Here is a 19039-nt window from a genome sequence, read left to right on the forward strand (position 1 = left end):
CAGAAAAGGGTCGTGTGATTGTAGGTAAACTGACTGCTGGTGTCATGGCAATCAGGCCCATTTGTGTGGGGGTGTTTTTCGTCTTTGGGTGAAGCTCTGCAGCTGGGCCCATGGAAAATAAATGATTATCTGGCTGCGAATCACCCAGTTGCACTATGAGGATGCTCCAGATTAGGTTCTGTTATAGAGTTCAAAAGATTGTTGGGTGAGCGAGTCTCGCTCCAAAAACCTCTTTTGTTGCAGAAGAAGGACAATCTTGTATCGCTGTTGTTTTTCAAATCCATGAAGGATAACACCAAGAGCTTGACTGGGCTGTGAGTTGGAGCTTCGCACTGCTGACTGTGTAATTCATCTGTGCCTGTAGCATTCATTTGCATAGTGTTTGCGCAAGTGAGCATTCACTGAACCACCTGCTAAGTCTTCTGATTACCACTCTGCTCTGCAGAGATTAGAAAAAAAAGGTCTTTACATGACTAAATGGTGCATGAAGGAGATTCTACCCACTGACCATACGCTGTTTGCCTCTCCACTGCACCAAAAAAACCCTCCCATCTCTGCAGTGGTATGTGATGCAGTGTTAACAGTGACTGACTTAAACTTCTTCAGATAAATGAAAGAAAATAATATCTCTAATTTTATGTATTTATTCTTTATTAAACACATGCATCACACGTCCTCTTATTTTTGTGTCCTGGTCTCTATCCAAGAAGAGGAAACTGACTCACAGAAGGCATAAACTCACAACTTTTGGAGACTTTCTGTTGTGCTGTGTTGTTCCCTGCGAGAGTGAGCTCGCAGACTTTGATCCTGCCTGTTTATTTCTCTGATATTACTTTCAGAGTGTGGAGCTGGCTGTTCAATCACAAGTCTTTGGGAAACTGATCAACAAGCACCTTTGATTTGCCTAATGAAGTCAGGTTGCTACGTGTAATTGCTTGATGAAGTGAATAATGAGGATGCGCCTGACGCTGAGCTGGAAAAACAAGTAAAGAACTCCTCGAGTCGATTTAGTAAACATTAAATTTGGGATTTTTTTTTTTACTTCTTCTGCCAGTTGAACTAATTTGATGTAAATTCAATTTATTTTGCAGCGCTGCGTCGACTATGGCATGAAGTGTCTCCAGCTGGGGAGGAACAGAGTATAGAAGTGGCAGATTAGGAAACAGTTAAGAACCGTTAGTTCTGAGCGGGTCTCTATTTATGCATCTTTTCCTGCTCCCCCGCCCTTCCTCCCTGCTTTCTCGTGCCTCCTCGCACGCTCCCATCGAAACAAACACATCAGAGACAGACAGCCTGCTTTGGAGACTCGTCTGCTAACATGCTGTGTGTGTAATCACTATATTTTCAGTCTCCAAATCCGTCTTGCTCTCTCTGATTTCACAAAAATGGGAACGAGTCTCTTGATGTGCAATAAATGAAACAAATCTTACTTCGCATGTTATTCTGCGTCTGTTTTGAGAGACTTTTGCTCGGCGTGGACTGAAAACAATGACTCCAAAATGTAGGCAACTGCTCAGATGACAATTGGCTGTAACTGGAGAAGGATCAATATTGGCTGAGGGGGGGGTGCATTATGATGCTTTAACGCGGACTCCTTATAAAATCAATCGCTCTAAATCACTTTGCAATGTTCATCCACGAAGCCAGATGGATGTGACAATGGCAGCAGCCTTCCAGTGCAGAGGATTTAGAAAAAAATGAGCTTCTACAAGTTGATGATAGAGTCATAAAGAGGCCTTTTGTCTTCACAGACAAGTCTGTCTTTAAAATCCCGCCCTCGGTGACTGAAATAACCATGATAATTATTATGATTGATGTGTGTCGCAAGTGTCTGCCCACTGCTTTGGGAGTGGATTGACGCCACGTTAAAACTTTGTTCCAAACATGAACGAACAAGCAGTCTGAATGGAAGTCACAACTACAGATGAATTCCACAAACGCCATTTATTACTCGTTGATGTTTCGCTTACACTGTCTGTCTTGGATATACTGTCCCGCCGCGAGTGATCAGCGGCTGCTAGAATCTGAATCAATCTCAGCTTAGCAAGCGTTGAGCAATTACTTGGATGACTCCTCAGCCTCTTTTGTTCTGCCAAATCTGGAGGCACTGGCATCGCGCGCAGTGTCTTTTATTGTTCTCCCATAATGTTGAATCGCCAAATGTCATGTATTTTCCACAACAAGATACATGTAATTTGGGAGATGGCTCTACTGGGAGTGCATAGTGGAAATAATTGCGCAGCTGTGCAGGACAGGAAAAGGACTCCTAATGGTGTGAATGTGACTCCCGTCTACAGTAAATAAATAGATGAATAGTGTTCAGAATAGATTTAGTAGCTTGAACACTGCACTAAAAATACACATCATGGTCCATTTTTTAAAATTAGCTTGAGATGATTGTAATCACAAGCCACCACAAAGAAAAAAATGTTCACATGAAAGTGAACGTCAGCATAAAAACTTCAGCTAAAACACAACAATGAGAGGGTCGTGAAACTACATTTCACACATATCAGCAACAAGTACATAAAGAAAAGCATTAAAGTTTAAAAAGAACCACAAATACTTCTACTGCAGGCCATAAATCCCATAAATGCCCTCACTTACACACCATTAAAATCACATGCAACACTGTAATTGATTTCCAATTGTAAGATGAGAAGAAGTGTTGTCTTCACAGCTTTCCTTTTCATAAGAAAAGGAGAGGGGAAATGCTCATGCTCATGGAGAAGAGAACTTCCTAGAATGTCCTCCGGACTTCTCTCTTGATGTATTTGACACATTTGCTTGGCTAAGAGACGTCAGAAAGCAACATATTGCGTCATGATCTAAAGAAACAGCCGAGAGATCCTCTGAAAAGGGTTGCAAAAAAATGTCTTTTATGAGCTTTTGGGACACATACTGGGAAAGCAGCGGTGAACCTTCCCAGGAGCAGTCTATCAAAAATACTCCAAAAGCGCATGAATGGCTCATCCAGGGGGTCACAAAAGAACCCAGAACAACATCTAAAGAACTTCAGTCATCACTTGTCTCATGATTAAAGAGGCATCCATGAGGAAAAATCACTGCTGACCTAAAAGAACACAGAGGCCCATCTCACATTTTAGATTCTGGTTCAGGTTACTTTATTAATCCCCCAAAATGGCAAACTGTTTGCTGCTTAACCACACATGCTACTCACAAACTGACACAACCTACAGCTTTTAAACAAGAATCACAATCAGTGTTGCATGTCAAGGCACAGAATAACAAGAAATAAGTTCAAGGAAGAAAACAAAGTGAATACAGCCAAAGTAATGATGGTATGAAGTATCTGTTTGTTCTACACTGGGGTACAAGGTAACAGCTTGTGATGGCTTCGGGCTGCTTTGCTGCGTCGGGACCTGGACGACTTGCTGTATCGACTGAGCAATGAATTCTGCTCTCTACCAGAAAATCCTGAAGGAGAATATCCACCCATCATGTCCTGCCCCGAAACTCAAGAACACTTGGGGTTATGCAGCAGGACAATGATCCAAAACAAACCAACAAGTCTATCAATGAATGGAAAAGAAAAAGAGTGTGCCCTCCTCAAGTCTGGACTTTGATTTTGCCATTCATGCTCAAAATCCCTCCAATGTGACTGATTTAAAACAATCCTTAAAAGAACAGTGGGCAAAAATTTCTCCAGAGATGAGAAAAAGTTTTTTAGGTTCGGCGAACCCTTTTCTCTTAATAAATGACATCATCATTTAAGAACTGCGTCTTTTTGTTTGTAATATTTTATCTAATACTAAAATTTGATCTGAAACATGAAAAAGTGACAATAAAAGAGCTAAAACTGCGCATTTTTTTAGTTGTTTTTGGTGTGTAGTTGAAATTCCTTGCTATGTGATGAAATAACTCAACAGTAACACAGCTGGGTTCCATCGCTGTGTAAATAACCAAGGTATTGGATGATGCTGGTCGTGGATGATGCGCTTCCCACTGCGCTCCAACACCTCAGATCACGTGACTAGCAGGCGCACAAAGCGCAGCCTTTATAACCGCCTGCTCCGGCAAACCCACACACCCCACCGGCTGCCTGCTTGGCTTTACTGTATGTTTGACACTAGCAGTATCCGAGGAGTCAGCTCGTGATTATTAAACCACCAAAGCAAGAACAACAACCAACAGATTTTTATTCTCGCTTCCAGTTTTTGGGTTTTCAGTTACTTTAAATGTTGGTCAGGAGTGAAGGCAGAAACAGCAGACCGGTTTACTCCCAGTGTAACTGAATTGTTTTTATTTCTATTTTTTATTTATTTATTTTTTTCGCGTAATGGATCCGTGCTGGGTATTTGTAGCGAGAAAATCAAGGTAAGCGTTTTTCGCAGTTTTGTTTTTCTTTATTTGTTCTTGTGAGTGCTGCTGGTAGCTTCCATACTACTATCGCGCTCTCGCCTTTTGAAAAACTGTTAATAATTAATACCATCATTACCGACATTACAATGTAAATGATCCATCGGACAGATACACTCGCTCTTCATCGTGTCCCTCCCTTGATGTCTAATTAGTCCAGTGATTGCTGCAAAATATCGTAATGCTTAATGACCTTCTTTAATTAATAAGAAATCCCTCTATGTCCTACATTCTTAATGCAGTGATTTCCCCCGAGGCTGCACAGGTTTGTCATCAACTGTTCAGTTTCCCACTATTGTCTGGGATGCATCTGTTGTGGAGTCAGCTGGTCGATACACAGAATAACTCCTAGTAACAAATTCATCTTCCACTATATTAATCTTTAAATAAGAGCTGGCACTATCTCCTGTATTGAATATGTTTTAATGTGATGTAACAAGAGGTACTTTCTTGTGTTCTAATAAATAATTGCATTTTTCTTCATAGATGTGCTCTTCTACACTCCTAATACCTCACATACCTCTCCACTGAGCATCTCTACAGCCTCAAAAACCATGAAGCTGGCTTTGCACAGGATAGCAGGCACCACGGTGAGCACCTTAACAACAGGTGTCCAGTATTTCGGCTCCAATGATGCCATCTACGACGACCCCTCAGCAGACTCGAGGCTGATCAAGAATGGATTCCACTATGAGAAAACTCACTCTGCTCCCATCAGCAGCTCCTTTCCCGGGATTGTCTCTGGAAGCAAGGAGGTCATTTTCAGCGCCCTCTCTCCCATTTTTCCCACCAATGTCTCAGACTTGCTGCTGGGTAATGCTACCGCTGTGGAGAGTGGAGGAGCGCCACAGTGCGCTGAGAACTTAGCAGACAATATGGAGTGTTTTATGATCCTCACTCCCGGCCAGCAGCTCGCGGTTGCCATCTTGGCACTCACTCTGGGTACATTTACTGTGCTGGAGAACCTCGTGGTGCTGTGCGTGATCCTGCACTCCCAGACCCTTCGATCCCGCCCTTCATACCACTTCATTGGCAGCTTGGCTGTGGCTGATCTAATAGGAAGCATCATCTTTGTTTACAGCTTCTTGGACTTCCATGTCCTCCACCGAAAGGACAGCCCTAATATTTTCCTCTTCAAGCTGGCTGGGGTTATTGCCTCCTTCACTGCCTCTGTGGGCAGCTTGTTTCTCACTGCAATAGACCGCTACGTCTCCATCCACAGGCCTATGGCGTACAAGCGAATCATCACAAAGACTAAAGCTGTCATTGCATTCAGCATGATGTGGACCATCTCCATCATCATCTCACTGCTGCCGCTGCTGGGCTGGAACTGCAAGCGTCTCGGGTCAGTCTGCTCTGACATTTTCCCTCTAATTGACCAAAAGTACCTGATGTTTTGGATTGGGATGACGAGCATTTTGCTCTTATTCATCATCTACGCCTATATGTTCATCCTCTGGAAGTCTCATCACCACGCAGTCCGCATGCTAAGCCGCACCTCTCAGAGAAGCGTGATTGTCTACACCGCAGAGGGGGCTAAAGTGCAGACGGTAAGGCCTGACCAAGCCCGTATGGACCTCCGTCTGGCTAAAACCCTGGTCTTGATCCTGGTGGCCCTCATCATCTGCTGGGGTCCACTCCTAGCCATCATGGTTTACGACCTCTTTGGGAAGGTGAACGACTTCATCAAGACCATTTTTGCCTTTTGCAGCATGCTCTGCCTGCTCAACTCCACCGTGAACCCTGTGATCTACGCCATGAGGAGCAAGGACCTGCGCAGGGCCTTCCTCAACATTTGCCATATGTGCCGGGGAGCAACGCAGACTCTGGACAGCAGCGCTGAGAGTGACTGGAACATCAAGAGCGTGAGAGCCACAGCAGGCAGGGCGGGGATAGATGGAGGAAACTGTGCAAAGACTCGAATTAAAGTAGCCCAGGTTACAGTTTCTGGAGGGACTGACACTTCTGCTGCAGAGCCGGTCTAATAAAAGACGGTCCAATCTGCTCAAGACAACTGTGAAGTCAGGATAGTGTAGAATAGCCCCCATCCTCCTAGTGCACTCTTCTGTGACTGTGAAATGTGCCAAAATGACTGACAAACAGAACTGAAAGCAAGTTTTTGTTGTTGTTTTTTAATCTGTAATGTTATAAAACTGGATCCCTGTAGAGTGGAGTGTGATTAGTCTAATGAGGGCTGTACTTATTTCATTATGTTCTCATTTTTGCGAAAAATGAGTTGTCTGACTGACAATGGCAATTTTATGAAGAATAATTCAATAAATATTATAGGTGTAAGAAAAAAGGGCATTTCTCTCCATTGTTACAAAGCAAATGCTATGCTTTGTTATCTTTGCTGTTGTCTGATTTTTTTTTACAGATTTAGCAGTAAAGACAAACTGCATTTGAAGATTTTCACATTACATTATACGGCAACATTGTGGCAGTCATGCAAGGTGAAAATGTGTCCATCCTCATACAAAATAGCAGTTTGGAATAACAGAACATTGCTGTAAGTAAAAGCATTTCATTAATAATTTTCAAGTGACTATTGATGATTTTGTAAGTCCATGATATTGTGAAGTTTGTCAGTACCTTATTTATTTATTTTGAAAAGCAAAGTGTTGAACTATGAATGGCCTTTTGATCAGATCAAAACTATAGCCTGTGGTGTTTTGGGAGTGTTGCTTAGCTGCTTTTTTTCACACCGGCTTACAAAAAAAAGAGCATCTTTTGTACAAATCTACACTGTCATATTCCTGTGAAGCATACTTTGTGCCACTGTGTCTCATTCCTGTGTGTAAATGGAAGAATGTGCTCGAAAATGTGAAATTTGTCTATTTTTATCATAACTTTGTCAACATGCCTGGTATCTTTTTCAATAAAATGGTGAAAATCAGCTTATCGGTACCTAAACTTACTGCGCACACACGCACAATACGGTTTTTTTTCTTTCCTTTTCAAAGTCAAAAATGTATGTCACTATCTGGGGTATTGGAGTGTCACATGTTCTACAAGTAAAGGTGAGTTTTGAGTGTGATTGGCCTTAAAGTAAGATATTTTACTTTTTCAGAAACAAGACAAAAGCTATTAATGTAAATATTTCAGAGTCATGAAAGTGTCATCTTTCCTTTCTTTAACCTTTCGCCTTGTGACCCCTTGGTACTTTTTAGGAGTTAGTAGAAGAATAAACTCCTATGTGTCTTTTTGTGTAACACTGCCCTCATGTGGTGATAATTATCTTCACATTTGAACTATATTTGATGCTTTTTGACTGTTCTTCCTTTTAACATTCGTATTTATTTATCACTAGTTGAAATGTCCATTGATGTCAGTAACTTAAATTACTACTTTTTCAACTTTTGCTGTTTGACACCGAGTCAAACAAAAAATACTGATAGAAAAATGTCAGTTCAACTTAGACTTTTTCTAATTCCAAGTCGCCACATTCGTGATGCAATGCTGACAAGTTCCAGTTGTAAATAATGATATTTACAGCTCAGTTCATCAGAATTTGCTGACATCAACAGTTAAATTCTCACTAGTGGCAATCCCATATTACAGATGCAATTTGTAAATTTTAAAAAGTTGAGAAACAGCAACCAACAAATTCTTAAGTGCTGACGTTGCATAGTTTGTCCACCAGATGGTACTCTGCAACTTCCCTGTTGGGAACAAGTGTTTGGAACCTCACAAACACATGGTTGGTAATTCTGATTTTGTGTGTGTTTGAAAGAGTAAAAAAATAAGCTATGGAATATCAGATTTTTAGATCATCGGATAATGGTATCTGTCGCAATTACATATGGCAATAAAAAACAAATGCACATTAGTCAGACATTGTCAATCATTTAAGCAACACATATACACGTAATCACGTAATCTAAAAATTAGCTAATTAGGCAAACATGTCCCAAAATGATTTGCTGAGAAGTGTGAAATGCATTAGTTGATAGCTGAATTGGGAAATGACATTTCCACTACTGATAATCCCAAGTCAACATGCTGAAATCCAATTATAGATATCTGTATCAGCATTTTAAGAATGGAATTACTAATATCTGTTGCCTTTAGAGGCATGCTTAGAGCTGTACACATCAGCTGAGTGAAGCCATCTCTACACGCTGAAGAAGAAAGCTTTATGCGGAGCGCCACAAGGGCCAAAATGAATTGAAAAAAATTCAATAATAAGATCATTAAATAATCGTTTAGATGTGATTTTAATTGAAATTTCAAATAAATAATTGATTAAATAATTTAATGAAATGAACTTGTGTAATTAATTATTTATATGTTTGATTATTAATTCTTTCTCATTTTAATTTATTAATGACAAATGTAATTACTTATTTAATTATGTATTTCTTTAATTCATTTAGGCACTCATGTCCCCCTGTAATATCCTTCATGTTTTTATCCCATTTTTTTAAAAAGGGCCTTTTATTGCTTTGTAATAATACCTGCTGTATTTTATTCCTTTTTTAAGCTAAAAAAAATGTTCCATCCATTCTCTTCTGCTTGCGGGGGGCTGAAGCCTGTCCCACCTACCTCCGGGCAAGAGACAGGGTGCATGCTGAACAGATCACCAGTCTGTCGCAGAGCTAACACAGAGAGAATCAGACAGACACAGAGAGACTCATTCGTATTCACATTCACACTGATGGCCAATTTAGAATCACCAGCTAACCTAACCCCACTAACAGTAAGTCTTCGGACTGTGGGAGAAAGCCGGTGAGAACGCACGCAGACACGAGGAGAACATGAAAAACTCCACACGGAAATTAGTAATATGATGTTAGAAGGAATGTCCATCATCCTCGGGCAAAGCACAGAGGCTCTGTATGTAATGGTTTGACATTTTGCCTTCAGCGTTGTCACTAAAACAGCTGCAGGTTTCATAATAGGCTATAATAGCTGAGCCTCTGCATTGTTTTCATCAGTTACTCCAATATTTACTCCAATATTAAAACAAACGAGTGTATTAAGAGTAGAAATACAGGATGCGGAGAGAAAAGAATCACAACAAACTGTCAAATGTGAAGTTTATTCCTCAAAGCTAAAATTAAACCAATTATCAATTAAATTAAACGGGGTTTATGACCCATACTTTTTGACTTTTGATGCGCTGTCATGTTTTGTCATTGGTTTACGCTTCATGGTTCACTACATAATCCAGAATTCAACGCGTTTTGAGATTGTTGGGGGGGGGGGGGGGGGGTTTTAGACGTGACGTCACTAACCAGAGAAGCCGACAGCGACAACATCGCATCAAAAACAGGCAGCTAAGTTGTGCTAGCTAGCCCCCCTATCTAACAGCAGACAGTTGGCCTGCAGCTGGCTGATCGTCACTTCAACTTTTGAGAAACAACTTTAACAACACGAGCTGGTGAGCGCGGTGCTGCAGGCCAACTTCCCCCCTCCCCAGAAGGTAACATAAAAACAGCTTTATACAAATGTTAACCAGGACACACGCTCACGCCAGCGGCAGCCACAGCTAACGTTAGCTTTGTTTTTTTTATTTTTATTATTGGCTAGCAGGAGTAGCTAACGCTAGTTCGCTAGCAGACATTTAAAGCCGGAGCTGCGCAGTATGCTCGTAGTTTTATCCATCGACAAAGGAAACTGATTTGAACCTAACAATTAGCTAGTTGTGTAAAAAATTAGGCTCGGTTAGCAGCTGTCCAAAATAGTTGATGTCATCTCCTCGTTATTGCCTTGTTTCGGTGTTTTTACGTGCAATCTCTCCCTTTTAACAAACTGAAGTCATGGCGTGTGGAGCCACTTTGAAGAGGACCATGGATTTCGATCCGCTCATGAGTCCTACATCCCCCAAAAGACGAAGATGCATCCCCGTGTCCCCGTCATCCTCATCCCCTAGGAAATATCTCAGCATGGAGCCTTCGCCATTCGGGGAGTCTTCATCAAGACTTAGTGCAGGTAATGCTGGCTAAGTTGGCCTGCTTGTTTACTATCTGGAGGGGGGCAACAACAACATGTTGAGTCACTCTGTGTCAAATAATGGATTGGATTTATATAGCGCTTTTCAAGGCACCCAAAGCGCTTTACAATGCTACTATTCATTCACTCTCACATTCACACACTGGTGGAGGCAAGCTACGGTTGTAGCCACAGCTGCCCTGGGGCAGACTGACAGAAGCGAGGCTGCCATATCGCGCCATCGGCCCCTCTGGCCAACACCAGTAGGCAAGTAGGGTAAAGTGTCTTGCCCAAGGACACAACGACCAGGACAGAGAGCCCGCTTCCCAACCCCCTGAGCCACGGTCGCCCCAAAGGTGAAAACATGACAGCTGTTACTAATGGACGCCCTGCTTGTCTGTTTACCCCACTAGAACAAATCCTCAACAGCATCAAACAGGAGTACAAACGCATTCAAAAGAGAAAGCATCTAGATGGAGGCTACCAACAGTCAGAGTGCTGCTATTCGCCAGAATCCCCATCCCAGTCGTCTACTATGAATGCTTCCAGCATGGCAGGTGGGCAAAGGCGCAAGGTTAAGCTCAAATAATCATAAAGCCCATTCTACAGTGCGGTTTTAAGGTTTGGTTGTTATTTATTTATACAGGAACATCCTCTGGAGGCGTCTCTCCATCTAGAAAAGAACAGCCATTATTCACCCTCAGACAAGTTGGAATGATCTGCGAACGCCTGCTGAAAGAAAGGGAAGAGAAGGTTCGGGAGGAATACGAGGAGACCATGACTTCGAAGTTGGCCGGTTGGTACCCAATGCTAATGTGTTTAAAAAAACTGAACCAGCAAATGTTAGCCACATATTTTCCCCAACTAGCAAACAATAGTTGTGAAGTAAAATGTTTTAACTGGTTGACTTTGATTTCAGAACAATATGACACCTTTGTGAAGTTCACACATGATCAGTTAATGCGACGATTTGGGGAGCAACCTGCAAGCTGTGAGTTCCTTTTTATTTTTAATCCCACCTTATTTCCACATTCGATGTAAAGGACAAAGCCTCGGCTTTCACTTCGAACTCTACGATTTTAAATTTAAACTGGCACTTCTGGTTACTTTATTTATATTTCACCTCCCTTCTCTCCAGATGTTTCCTGAGTGTGGCACAGAATTTTTGCAAGACGGCCTTCCCACGCTGCAAGCTATCACGTGATATCTCGAGGAAGAGAAGCGAAAAAAAACTCATCATTGTAAGAGATTAAGTTTAGCTAGTTTAAAGGAAACTTTTCTTACTGTGCCATATATCTGTCTTTGGGCAAAGGTTTATATGAAGCTGTTGTCAGTTGTTACCACTCTGTTGTAAGCAACTAGGTGCTTCCTCATGTAAATGGACCCTATTTCTACCAGTGGCCTACGTTCCTCCAGCTGTACGTGCATCTACAGTTATCTCACTTTTGTATTGATTCCCAGCATTCCAGGCTTTGTCACTTGTTTCTGTTTTGTTACATGTAAATACAATAAAGCAGGCATTGAGTTTTACACAAGGTTGGCAGGTCGGTCTGAAAGAATGTGGAAGAAACGCAAGTTTAAACAGAAAGAGTATGTTTGCTGTTTGTTCACTGCTTTTTAAACTGAGCATAAAGTGGGCTAATTTGCTCCCACCCCCTCCCACCACCAGTGTTTTATTTATTGAGTTTTGTTCTGCTGGTATCACTTTGAAACCAATGTACTTATTAAAAACAATAAACATCTTTTAAGAGTTGAAAACTGGTTTGATGCGTCAAACTATATCAGGAATAGCTTAATAAATACAAGTAAACTTATGTGATCGAGTGCTGTGATAAACAGCATTGGGACTGCTGTCAATTTAGTGCTTAAATTACTCTCAAACTGTAAGTGAAAGATGGAATATGGAAGTGCCTTAAACCTGCAATCTTTCTCACGTCCAGTAAGGGGTGACTGCTTTGATTACAGTAGTAAGTTGGATTATATAGAACTGCATAGGAATAGCATCCCTCAGCTCACTCTATCTGTAAAACTATAATGCTGCTTTCAAGACTTTATTTAGTACATCATTTTCATTTGAATGAAAATGGTCCAGATCAGAGTTAAACATGAAGATAAAGGATGATTTTCAGGGCTAGCCTGCCTTCTCCACCGTGAGTTTTTTTTTTTTACCGCTGCTCGTTAGCAGGTGTTTGCAGACAAACAAAACCTCCACAGGCAACCGTAACTGTTTGAAAAGAAAAAAAAAAATCACTTCGAGGTTTTTGGTACAACTTTACAAGACATTTCTCTCAGCGAGAGTCAGCAGCCTCCATGAACCACTGCCAACTAAATGGACAATGCATATTTTTCCCTAGCTGTTGTATCATGCCTGACATCATGGTCAAATTTCAAGTAATGTGTGAGAAACCTCAGTATATTATAATGTCTTAATTAGTTTGAGTTGTGCTTCAGTGTAACAGCATATTGGCCCAGGTGTACCAGTCATTGCAGAAAAGATCTACAGCACCTGACATCGGTCTATTATTTAAAGAAGCAGGTGTAATTTGCACGTCTTTTATTAGAGTGAAAAATACAAATCTGAAATTAATTTCTACAGATGTTAAAAAAAAAATGTTTCTCATCACAATTGTGGTTAGCAGCCTCCCCAGGTGAGTCGAGCCACATGGTCGGTCTTCTGCTTGGTAGACTTGATGAAGCCCAGAAATTCGAGCTCTGATACAGCGCGGATGAAACGAGCGCTAAAGGACGAGTTAAGGAACAAAAAGTCTTTACTCAAGTTAAAAGTAAATGGCATATTTCAGCAGTCGTGTTTGTGTTCTTCAGCTCTTAACTTTCATTATAACTCCCCAAGTATTTGGGTTGCTTACAAAACTAGAATTACCTCAACTGTCTTATCCAATCATGACACTCAAACAAAGACATAACTGAGGAGTAGCTGCTTTACTGTTGTCTCATTACTCATTTTCACTCACTGAGCAAAACACAAACAGCAGCAGCACAAAATGATCTGTGAGAAATACTTTTTTTTTCCTGGAAGGATACTGTTTGACTTCATCCACTTTCCCAAAATGTTCAGAATCCGGATCGTTACCCTCAGCAGCCAAAACCACGGTGGAGTACGCCTGAAAATAAATGTTTTCATTCATGTCACCGTCCGAGTCATTCTGGGCCAATAATTAATCCTCAGACTGATAATGTGACACGTGGGCCCCTCGGGATCAATAAAGCCTCTCTTACACTGAGAAAAACAAAAGCTTCCAGCTAAAGAAAGTTTATGAAGCAAAGTGGGAAGCTGTGGAAGTTTAACCTTGGTCCATTACAGGTAATGAGTTCACTATTAAATGTCTTAGTTTATAAACTCACTTCCAGCCAGTCGTAGAGGTTGATCAGCCTTCCGCACTCCAAGTGGAGCTTGTAAGCGATACAGATGTCGGGAGCAGCGTTGGACACCGTCCCATCCTCGCTCTTCAGGCTGTCGTTCTAAAAGAAAGTCGAAGTTGTCACGTGTTTTTAGAACGTCGCTGCACATTAGTGGTTGTACACCAAAAGAAGAACTTTCTTCACTTTCACTTCCTCCTGCTTATAAGGGAGGTAACAAGCTGAAGCAGGTGTACCTGAAGATAGTGGTAAGGATTGCTGAGCGCAGCCTGAATGGAGGTACGAGGTGTGGCATTGAGGTGGCGTCTCACTGTGGCAGATGAACTGTAGTAGCAGACCTCATAAAGAGGCTGTGACTCTGGGGGGGACAGATGGCTCCTGGGTGGAATAAAATCATTAGCTGCAGAGTGTTTGCAGTGATGCGAGTTGTATTTGGGGGAACCAGAGTCTCATTTGTCTTACTTTACTAAATTGTCGATAAACTCGAGCGCTTCGTTCCTGAGGTTTTCAAATGGACTCAGTCGCTTGGCTCTCCGAGACTCGTTCATCTCCAGCAGCGTCTGTGAAAACGATAGTTTAAGCAACAGCAAAACAGCAGTTTTAAAGAGGCGGAGAACCCCTCTGGAGAAACAAAAGACAAAAACTACAATTTAAGTGGTCAGTTACCTTCTGCAGCTGGAACAGATCTGTTTTCTTCCGAAGATTTTTTATTGGAGAGGCGATAGAGGCTTCCACAGTTGTAGTCATTTCAGTAGCAGCTGAAATACAAGATAAAAACTTGTACATTTGGAAAGAAGGGACTGGACTCATTTTCTTGCTCCTTTTATGGGGTCACCACAGTGGATCGTGAGCCTAGCATCCTCCTCTGTCACACCAGCCCTCTGCTTGTCCGCCTTCACTGCATTCACGAACCTCCTTTTCTCAATACTTTTCCATCAACACTCAATTCCATCTGTAGTGCTCTTTCTTGGCATCCAGCCACACTGCTGCTCTGCTGATCATCACCTCTAACCCTAGCCTAGTTTCAAAAACTCTTTCCTCTAGCTTCACGGAATGACTCATCAAGTTTATCCCTCTGCTCATCACCCTTGTTACTGAAAGTTGCTACCAGTACATTTCTCCTCCATTCCTGAGGCTTCCTCTCAATCGCCGAGATTATGTTAAACAGTCTGGTTTAAAACTCCACCGCCTTCTCTGTTATACCATCTGCTAGCGATCTCTTCTTGAATCGAGATCACACAAAATCATATCTTCAACTTACTGTCCAGCTGCTTGAATCTGGCAAGTAGTTCCTCCAGCTGGACGAGAGCATTCTTCATCTTCTTTGACTTGCTGAGCTGCAGTATCTCCACACACTTCTGTAGCAAAGAAACCAACTCGCCTTTTGCCAGCATCCTAAAAGGAAAACACGTTAGCACCTCAAGTGGTTATTTTAGGGTCAAAGAGAAAAAAAACAAAACAAAAAAAAAGACATCCAACAAAGGCACAGCATTCGTTTGTTGTCTATGAATAGTAATTTGGCCACCAGGAGGCACAATAACCTTCTGATCAACCATGAATATGCTGCCATCTGGTGGTGAAATATTCCAATCTCATCTGCTCAAGTAGTTTTTTTAATTATTTACTGTCGATTAGTACAAATAATCCATCTTAAAATACTAGGTGTGCCTAAAATTTAAGTCAGTTTTTAGCAGACTGTTCATGTTACCAACTTTTTACTATGTGCCAGCAAATCACGCTTACTTTACAAGCTTCATGGCTGACTGGTAGTCCTCATTCTCCCATACATTGTTCGCCAGACATATTAAATGGAGCTCCCTGATCTGTAATGCAAATTAATCCACTGTTATGTCATGGCAGATTAAACAGCAGTACTTTGGTAATAAAGAAGATATAGCTTAGACCTACAGGAGGTCAGAAATAGTGGGATGCTTAGGCATTAAAACTGTGAACTCTTGCCTGTTTTCCGAGAGGATATCGAGGTAACGATGAGGTCAGAGTGTGGAGACACCTCAGGATGGGATAATAGTTCTTGTGGTATTTGTGGAGATCCTTTATCAGTTGTTGACACACCTCCTAAAAACCGACCAAGCAGGTCTTGTTCAAAAACCTCAGACATTACAAGATCTGAAAACGTGCGCGTTCAGCATTTCAGATGATGAGAATGTACCTTTAAGTGAGAGTCATCGGTCATCAGATTGACCTGTTCCTGTGCTTCCTGCTTCTCTACATATCTAGCGAAACACACACATTAAAACAATTCAAAGTCTTGCTTTCACATTTGAAAAAAGGTAAACACAAATACACAAATTAATAACATGCCAAGTCACCTACCATCACTTTTTGCAGCTAAATAAGTGCTGCATTTGCATTTTTGACTCACACGGGTGGGATGATTGGAGAAAGAAACAAGTTTGAGTACCTTTTGAACGACGGCAGCTGTCTTATCCTGTCCAAGTTGGGTTTGCTGAGCTGTGTGACGTTGAACAGAGCCTTCTTTTTCTTGCAACACAGAACACTGAGAGGCTGAGAGTGAAAGTGCTCGAGCAGAGCCAGCTGCACAAAGACCAAACAGAAACTTTAAACTCACATATTTCTGTATTTGAATTACACAGAAAAGAGGAGGATGACAGACTTGAGGAGACTGTCAGAGGATGCTCCATACCTGCAGTCCCTTAATGAAGTTTCTCACTGAGAAATCATGGTAGAGGAAGACGCCGATGAGGACCTGCATCACTTTCCCGTTGAGTTTAAAAGCAATGTGTGATGTCAGGATCAACTGAAATAATAAAAGAAAGAACATTTAACTACTTTTATTTAATTTCTTTACATCCTCCAGGCCACTGATCATCTGCAGTTAGGGTTAGTGTGACAGCTATGGCTCGCTCAAAAACAAATGCATCCTTTTTGAGGCACTGAAATGGAAAACAGAAACTAATGTTATAAATGTAGGACAATTTATAATAAATGTACCATCTAATTCCTGGAAAACATGCCTCTAACCAGAGCCTGCTCGTCTGCAACCTGGTGGTGTCAGGAGGTTTAAAATGTAACTTACACTCAGGAAATCGCTTTCAAAAAGAAGATGTTAGATATGTTTAAGCATGCAACAGTCTTCAGATTGGAAAGCTAAATGTACACATGGACTCATAGATATCAGGAAGGTTTTCCCATCTGGAGGCTTGCACAGATCAGTGTTTTTATGTTTTTTTTATTCTTTGGTCAGGTTGAACTTACCTTGTCAATGACTGTAGCCAGGTGTTGCATGCATGACAGCGACTGGAAGAGCTCGATACAGAGCAGGGAGGACACAGAGTGGGGAAGCATGTGCTGGATGGTACTGGGTGATGTAGCGATCCCAAAGATGAATGTCAGTGGAAGGCGGTCAATGTACTGACTGTGGAGCAGAGTTTGTTTAGCAGAGACTTGCCCAGCTTGCAAATCCAAAATGCATTAGCAATTATTTGTGTATTATGTGCAGCCGTAAAAATAAGAAAGCGATTCAACTCAAGAGTCTTCATTTACCTGCAGATGAGGATGAAGTCCTGAAGGACTCTTGGGTTAAAAGCCTCCAAATCTTTGAAAATGATTACAACAGGAGGCTGCTGCTGCTCATCTCTGACTTGGGAGCTACGTTTTTTCCCTGGAGTACCAGTGGCAGATTTCTGAAAAACACAAAAACAAAATAAAAACATATATGATACATATCACTTACAATCCAAGTCTCTGTATGCACGCCAACAGTGGTTTGTGCACCCACCTTTGTTCTTGCAGCGTACCAATCACAAAGTATCCCGAGAGAGCAGTGCACGCTCCTGTGGACCCGAGGGCTCGTCTCCACATTCTCCTCCTCATCTTCATCATCCACAACCACAACTGTATCCATCAACCGCTCGAGCACCTTCTTCATCAAATGCTTCAGTGCTGAAATCATAAACGAAACACATACCATTTAAAGCAAAGCCTATGAGGGGAACACAAAAGGATTTCTGACTGATGTCTTAACCCCTTACCTCCACACTCTTTGGCCTGCACAGAGGCCACGTGAGGGCTGACAGACTGCTTTAGCATGTCAGACAGACTCTGAAAGGTCATGTCGTGATCTGGGATGTTCACACCTAGAGTGGACATCAAAGGAAGTTGAGATTAGGTAGAGATGACAGTATGTAATGTAAATTGATTATTTCTACTAGATTATACATAGCTGTGAGAGCCACATATGTTTTTTTTAACTCAAACATCAGATATTACTGCCTTATAACCAACATACCGAGCATTAGAGCTGCTGTGGGGATTTCACTGGCCCTCATCTGTGATGCCCAGTCGCTGTTTTGACGTGTGGAGGAGCATTTCCTCGTAAAGTCCAGCAAACTGTCCAAGATTTTCCTGTTGAGTTCATCTTGTAAAACCTAAGAAGCAAAAAGTACATATGTATGTAAAATGTATTTGTATTATTGTATTGTATTATGTAGAAGAAAAAAAGGGGTCTGCTCAGTAAAAATCAAACTAACATGGCTAAATTAACGACTTAAAAAAAAAATCACATTAATACAGTACTCCTGAAGCATCTCCTGTTTTTGTCACTATATATTCAAATTTAAAACACAATAAAAGCATGCTTGCATATACAACAATAAAGCCATGTATGGTATATTTTTAATGTATGCATGTATATGCTTGCATACATTACAAATTAGAGGCAATTAACTGTTTTCTCAGTTCAATCAACTATGAGCACATATTTTCTACAGTCTACTGTCTGGTCTTCCTGCTGAACATCTGTCCTCACCTCTGTGTCTGTTTTGATTTTGTCCCACAGTTCCTGACATAACCTGAATCGTGTTTCACTGCTCTCAGCATCCTCGCAGCCCTGAACGAAGTAACTCTCTGTGGCGAAAAATGACATCAGCAACTTAATACCACTAAATCCACCGACAGCTCGGGAAGACAAATGTTGTATAAACACTCGCGTATCTCACCCAGACTGAGCGTCTTCTTCTTTTTCTTAGCGCTGGGCTTGAAAACAAAGCAGCCCTAAAAACGTTGACAAATAGTCTCATTTCACATTGTATGACGACTGCCAGTAAATTAATAAGTTTTAATCAAATATGCATGAAGCGCAACATATATAAGACTTTACCTTTGACACGGATGAAGTAGCCATCTTTCGCTACACGGGTCCGCAGTGAACAGCCCGGCCTGTACCCTGAGCTGGAGGTTCTATGTGCATTTAAAATGACGGATGCCTGTAGCCTTGCTGGGTATCTACTTCCCGCCAAAGTGACGTATACGGAAAAGGTTGTGTTCAGCTGATAAACAGCTTCAAGCGTGAGTGCGTTCATACTTT

General features: G+C 41.5%; 3 protein-coding genes across 3 annotated transcripts; 2 read left to right on the forward strand and 1 right to left on the reverse strand.

The window, feature by feature from the left end:
• The first annotated feature begins 4037 nt into the window (after nt 1–4037).
• Nucleotides 4038–7439, forward strand: LOC101464170 (cannabinoid receptor type 1B-like). Its single transcript, XM_004540479.3, has 2 exons — nt 4038–4338; nt 4867–7439. The coding sequence occupies exon 2, from the start codon at nt 4935–4937 to the stop codon at nt 6363–6365; it is 1431 nt and encodes a 476-aa protein (XP_004540536.3). The 5' UTR covers nt 4038–4338; nt 4867–4934; the 3' UTR covers nt 6366–7439.
• A 2159-nt stretch (nt 7440–9598) lies between these two features.
• On the forward strand, nt 9599–12072 carry LOC101463865 (akirin-2). The gene is made up of 6 exons (XM_004540478.3): nt 9599–9805; nt 10141–10314; nt 10728–10871; nt 10961–11110; nt 11234–11305; nt 11453–12072. Exons 2-6 carry the CDS (start codon nt 10143–10145, stop codon nt 11461–11463), a joined length of 549 nt encoding a protein of 182 aa, XP_004540535.1. The 5' UTR covers nt 9599–9805; nt 10141–10142; the 3' UTR covers nt 11464–12072.
• A 781-nt stretch (nt 12073–12853) lies between these two features.
• orc3 (origin recognition complex, subunit 3) lies at nt 12854–18981 on the reverse strand. The gene is made up of 20 exons (XM_004540477.3): nt 18833–18981; nt 18672–18726; nt 18482–18579; nt 17963–18101; nt 17706–17810; nt 17453–17616; nt 17218–17357; nt 16930–17089; nt 16358–16471; nt 16115–16248; nt 15863–15926; nt 15652–15768; nt 15436–15515; nt 14954–15087; nt 14359–14450; nt 14155–14252; nt 13929–14070; nt 13678–13794; nt 13357–13436; nt 12854–13052 (listed from the first exon to the last, which is right to left on the reverse strand). Exons 1-20 carry the CDS (start codon nt 18854–18856, stop codon nt 12947–12949), a joined length of 2163 nt encoding a protein of 720 aa, XP_004540534.2. The 5' UTR covers nt 18857–18981; the 3' UTR covers nt 12854–12946.
• Between the last annotated feature and the right edge of the window lie 58 nt (nt 18982–19039).

This window comes from Maylandia zebra, linkage group LG19 (assembly GCF_041146795.1).
Source record: "Maylandia zebra isolate NMK-2024a linkage group LG19, Mzebra_GT3a, whole genome shotgun sequence".
In the NCBI taxonomy this organism is placed as follows: domain Eukaryota; kingdom Metazoa; phylum Chordata; class Actinopteri; order Cichliformes; family Cichlidae; genus Maylandia; species Maylandia zebra.

Excerpts from the sequence above, each read along its gene's own strand:
- LOC101464170 (XM_004540479.3), top strand. The coding sequence starts at position 4,935 with ATGAAGCTGGCTTTGCACAGGATAGCAGGCACCACGGTGAGCACCTTA.
- LOC101463865 (XM_004540478.3), top strand. The coding sequence starts at position 10,143 with ATGGCGTGTGGAGCCACTTTGAAGAGGACCATGGATTTCGATCCGCTC. Across the intron at positions 10,315-10,727 it reads TTCATCAAGACTTAGTGCAG|AACAAATCCTCAACAGCATC; the intron begins GTAATGCTGGCT and ends TTACCCCACTAG. Across the intron at positions 10,872-10,960 it reads GAATGCTTCCAGCATGGCAG|GAACATCCTCTGGAGGCGTC; the intron begins GTGGGCAAAGGC and ends TTATTTATACAG.
- orc3 (XM_004540477.3), bottom strand. The coding sequence starts at position 18,856 with ATGGCTACTTCATCCGTGTCAAAG. Across the intron at positions 18,727-18,832 it reads CTACTTCATCCGTGTCAAAG|GGCTGCTTTGTTTTCAAGCC; the intron begins GTAAAGTCTTAT and ends CAACGTTTTTAG. Across the intron at positions 18,102-18,481 it reads AAATCAAAACAGACACAGAG|GTTTTACAAGATGAACTCAA; the intron begins GTGAGGACAGAT and ends TTTGCTTCTTAG.